General features: G+C 33.9%; 1 protein-coding gene across 1 annotated transcript in view; it reads left to right on the forward strand.

Moving 5' to 3' along the window:
• LOC104743363 (histone-lysine N-methyltransferase, H3 lysine-9 specific SUVH7-like) overlaps positions 2,735 to 4,151 on the forward strand; it is a 4,003-nt gene continuing 2,586 nt past the window's right edge. The window contains exon 1 of the mRNA XM_019235468.1: positions 2,735 to 4,073. Within this exon, the coding sequence (XP_019091013.1) occupies positions 2,735 to 4,073 (1,339 nt within the window). The remainder of the gene's footprint in view (positions 4,074 to 4,151) is intronic.

Below are 4,151 nucleotides of genomic sequence, written 5' to 3' on the forward strand. Positions count from 1 at the left end.
TTCGATTGAAGGACTTTAGGTTTCTTGTTCTATACTCCGGGACTAATTTGAAAACGATGTGCGACTATAGTATACTAGTAATGTATATAAACGATGTCTGCTGAACTGAAACCTAAATAAATCAATATCCCTTTTGTGATCATGTATGTACGTAATATATAACAAACAAAAAACAATGGAGGATTTTGGATTATAATATGGAAGATACATAATAGGTTGGAGAATCGGAATCTGGATTCAATTCGAAAGGGAAAGTAGATTGATCTCCATTTGAAACCCAATTGCATGTTTTTAAAAAAAAAAAATAATGATCTCTTTTATTCATCTTGCTTCTTTCCACAAGGGACAACATTTCAAAAGTTAGTTACAGTGCAAAGCAAAGATGAAAAAGATGAAAGAAAAGACAAGTAGTGAATATAGAACTACTCTTGTGAAGCAACAAAAAGAATTGTGGAACTCATCGTGAATACCATCGACTGTTGAAAGAAACGAAACCAAAACCAAGTGGTTAAGAAGGTTTCTAAGACATTTAGAATTGCTGTGGTAGAACAATTATGTTTTTAGATTGAAGAACAAGAGAGATATGACGATGAGCAGAAGAGAGCGAAGCCAAGAACAAAATAGAAAGGAAACGACCATTTTTTCCTGTGATTTTATAGAAATCGCAGATTCAATAACACTAGATTTGGTAGTTTATTTGAAAATCACAAATTAAATAACATGTATTTTTTTTTTTTTTTTTTTTTTAACTTTTAAAATACTTGCCTCATCAACATCCCCTAAATTCCACAAAAACTTCTACAGTCCATGTTTCAGTACACCCCTTTTCTTTTATCCTGTACTTAAATATTTTTTTTTTCTAATTGAGCAATCATGCCTATCTTACCTTGTTAATTCTGATCCAGCTCTACATGTTAGGTATTTACAATACAAAAAAATATGTTAGGGTGGTCCAAATCCATTCTTAGTCCATTTGTTATAAGATTATAAGAAAACTATTGACAGTTTCTTCTCTATATATTAAGGAGGTTCAAATCCATTCTTGGTCCATTTGTTATTTCTTTTGTACTCTACTAAGAAAGTACTGTATCTCTATGACCTTTTTCCCATAGGAATATATCTCATAATCTTTGCAGGATATATGTGTTTCAACCCCAGTTGTTTTTCAAAATATTGTGACAAAAAATAATTCTACCTATATAAAGAACTTAGGGGATGCAGCAAAATATTAATATATCCATTCAACAACTTCATCACACACACATATATATAAGCCAAATTGGTTTGTAAAAAAACCAAATATATAAAGAACTGCAACAAGCGCTTGGTACTCATAGATAATGTACATGCGATAACATATTTGTCCTGAGTGATATGTCATGACAAATCACATAACGATGGCTTTGTTAATTTATAATGCAAGCTTTAATTTTCCACATAACAGAAACATGGCTTGAGTTGGCCCATTGACATTTGTTCTGTGCTTCTCGTTTGCCTTTTAATTTGTGTCTGAATCTAAAAATGTGGAATATCTTTTTAAAACCATAATGACTTTGCTATCTATGAGCCATACATATACTACTCTTTTTGGATTATTCAAAGATAATAATAAAGTACTTTCTATCTTTTTAAATAACAATCTTCTAATAGTCATATTCAAACTGACAACCAAACATTTAATCATATGATTCATTAGCTGTACCCATTCAACTTTTTCAAAATAGTTGAAAAAATTACACATATGTTAAAAAATATAATTTTAAAAAGAAAATAAAGATATTTTCCATTTATGTTAATGATTTTTTCAGACAAATGTGCCAAAAACATTAATGAGTAAATTTTTAAATACATTGAATAATAGAAAAAAAATCTAGGGTTCTTAATGACTAAAACTTTCTACGGTGAAGATTCATCTATATTCATCTAACGGCTCTTGTTTATCTTTACACATCATCCTAAGATTATTTTAAATAGAGGTTTTCATTACTCTCTACCACACTCTCATACAAAAAAAAAAAAAAAAAAAAAAAAAAAATTCCAGTTTGATACTTTTCAACCATTTTTCTTTTATAATATTCCTCTTCTTCTTTTGCCTTTCGCTTCTTGTTCTATCCCGCTCCTTATTCTTGTAACCTATCTCTTTTCTCGGCTTATCAAGGTACTTACTGGTTCAATTTAATTTGTTGTTCACTATTTTATTGTTTTATATACAGTTCATGTTAATGATTATATGTATATATATATATATTTTTTTTTCAACCATTTCTCATTTTTATTTTTTATTAAGCTGTGAATTTTTTTTGTTTATTTATTTGATTAATGTGTTATTGGGATGAAAGATCATACTAGTAAATAATTTTTTTTTTAATGTTTTTTGTTGGTGTCGGATTTGAGATTTTACACCTTGTTGCCTTGAGAGATTTAAAAAAAAACTTTAGAAATGTTGTTTGTTGTGTCCTTGTTTCAATAGCATATATATATCACCGAGTTTTACATACTTGATTATCATGTTAGGGTTCCATAATTTTTAGGAAAGCTTTGCGTTTATACTAATAAAAAGAACTTTTAAGGAGGACTAATAGTGTGAGTGAGACTCTTTCATTTATTAGTCTTAAATAAAACGGCTTTTTATTTTTTTCTTTATTATTATTATTTTTTTAACAAAACAACAACCATATTTTACTAATCTTCAACTTTTTCTATTTGTATAATATAGGAACCCGCTCCGGCAACAATGGCCTCAAGAATTACTCCCTTCGATGATTCTAAGGAGTTTCATCAGGATGGTCCTAGTACCGGCCTTCCCCCTCCTCTACTGATCACGCCCATTCAAACTATTAGACCAACATCTGCTGACTTCAACGAATACTCCGATAACGCAGATACCGGTCCAAGTGTTGCTCCAACAAAACTAGAATCTTGGCAGGAGTTGAAGGATGGAACCTACACTACAACCACCGACCTTCCTGCTCCGTTAATGATCACCCCTCTGCAGATCATTAGACCATCTTGTGGCGTTAATGACTGCTCCATTGATGTGGCTGCTGGTTCAAGTACTGCTTCAGAAAAACGACGACCTGGCCGACCAAAGGGTTCCAAAAACAAAAACCCGACGCCCTCAACGAAGAAGTCAAAAACAGAAGATCCAAACAGCAGAAAGATTACTGACATTAAAAACTTTGATTCAGGCATAACTGAAGCAGAGAATGATACCGGAAACCGTGAGTTAGTGGAGTCAGTTCTGACGAGGTTTGACGCGGTTAGAAGAAAATTTTGCCAAGAGAAACTCGCAAAAGGTATCCTTACAACGGCTGACAGTAACTGCAGGAATATGAGGGTCCAGACTAACAAGAGAAGGAGGATTGGTCCAGTCCCTGGAGTACATATAGGCGATATTTTCTACTATTGGGGTGAAATGTGCTTAGTTGGCCTTCACAAACAAACCGTCGCTGGCATTGACTATATGACGGCAGAAGATGGCACAAAGGAATCTCTTGCAACAAGTGTGGTAACATCATCACGACTGTACGATAACCAAACCGAGGATCTTCAATGGTTGATATACTCCGGACATGGCGGAAAGAAGAGTTTACCTCGTGATCAAACTTTGAACAAGGGGAACGGGGCACTACATACAAGTAGAATAAAAGAGACGGACGTTAGAGTCATCCGAGGCAAAGCCGACCCCTGTGATAATGGTAAAAAGGTATATATCTACGATGGACTTTATCGAGTTTCTGAGACATATGAGATGATAGGAGAAACTGGTTGTAAGGAGTACAGGTTTAGAATGGAGAGGAAACCAGACCAACCTAATTCTGGTTATGCAAACTGGAAATTAGCTGAAGATTTGAGAACGCGTGGCATGAGTACATTGAGGCGGCATGGTTTTGTAAACCAAGATTTGTCTTTGGGAAAAGAGCGTTTACGGGTCCCGCTGTTTAACGATGTCGATGAAGATGACAACGCGATGCCTGAAGACTTTGATTACATCACATCTCAGGACTACTCAAGTATGGTGCCCAATATCCATATCGATGGCCAAGAAGAACTTGGATGCCAGAATTGTCAAGGTCAGTCATGTATTGATCATTTAAGCTGCATGTGCATGCAAAAAAATGGTGGCAAATCACCATACCATAACTCCATTT

Source organism: Camelina sativa, chromosome 14 (genome assembly GCF_000633955.1).
Source record: "Camelina sativa cultivar DH55 chromosome 14, Cs, whole genome shotgun sequence".
NCBI classification, from domain to species: Eukaryota; Viridiplantae; Streptophyta; class Magnoliopsida; order Brassicales; family Brassicaceae; genus Camelina; species Camelina sativa.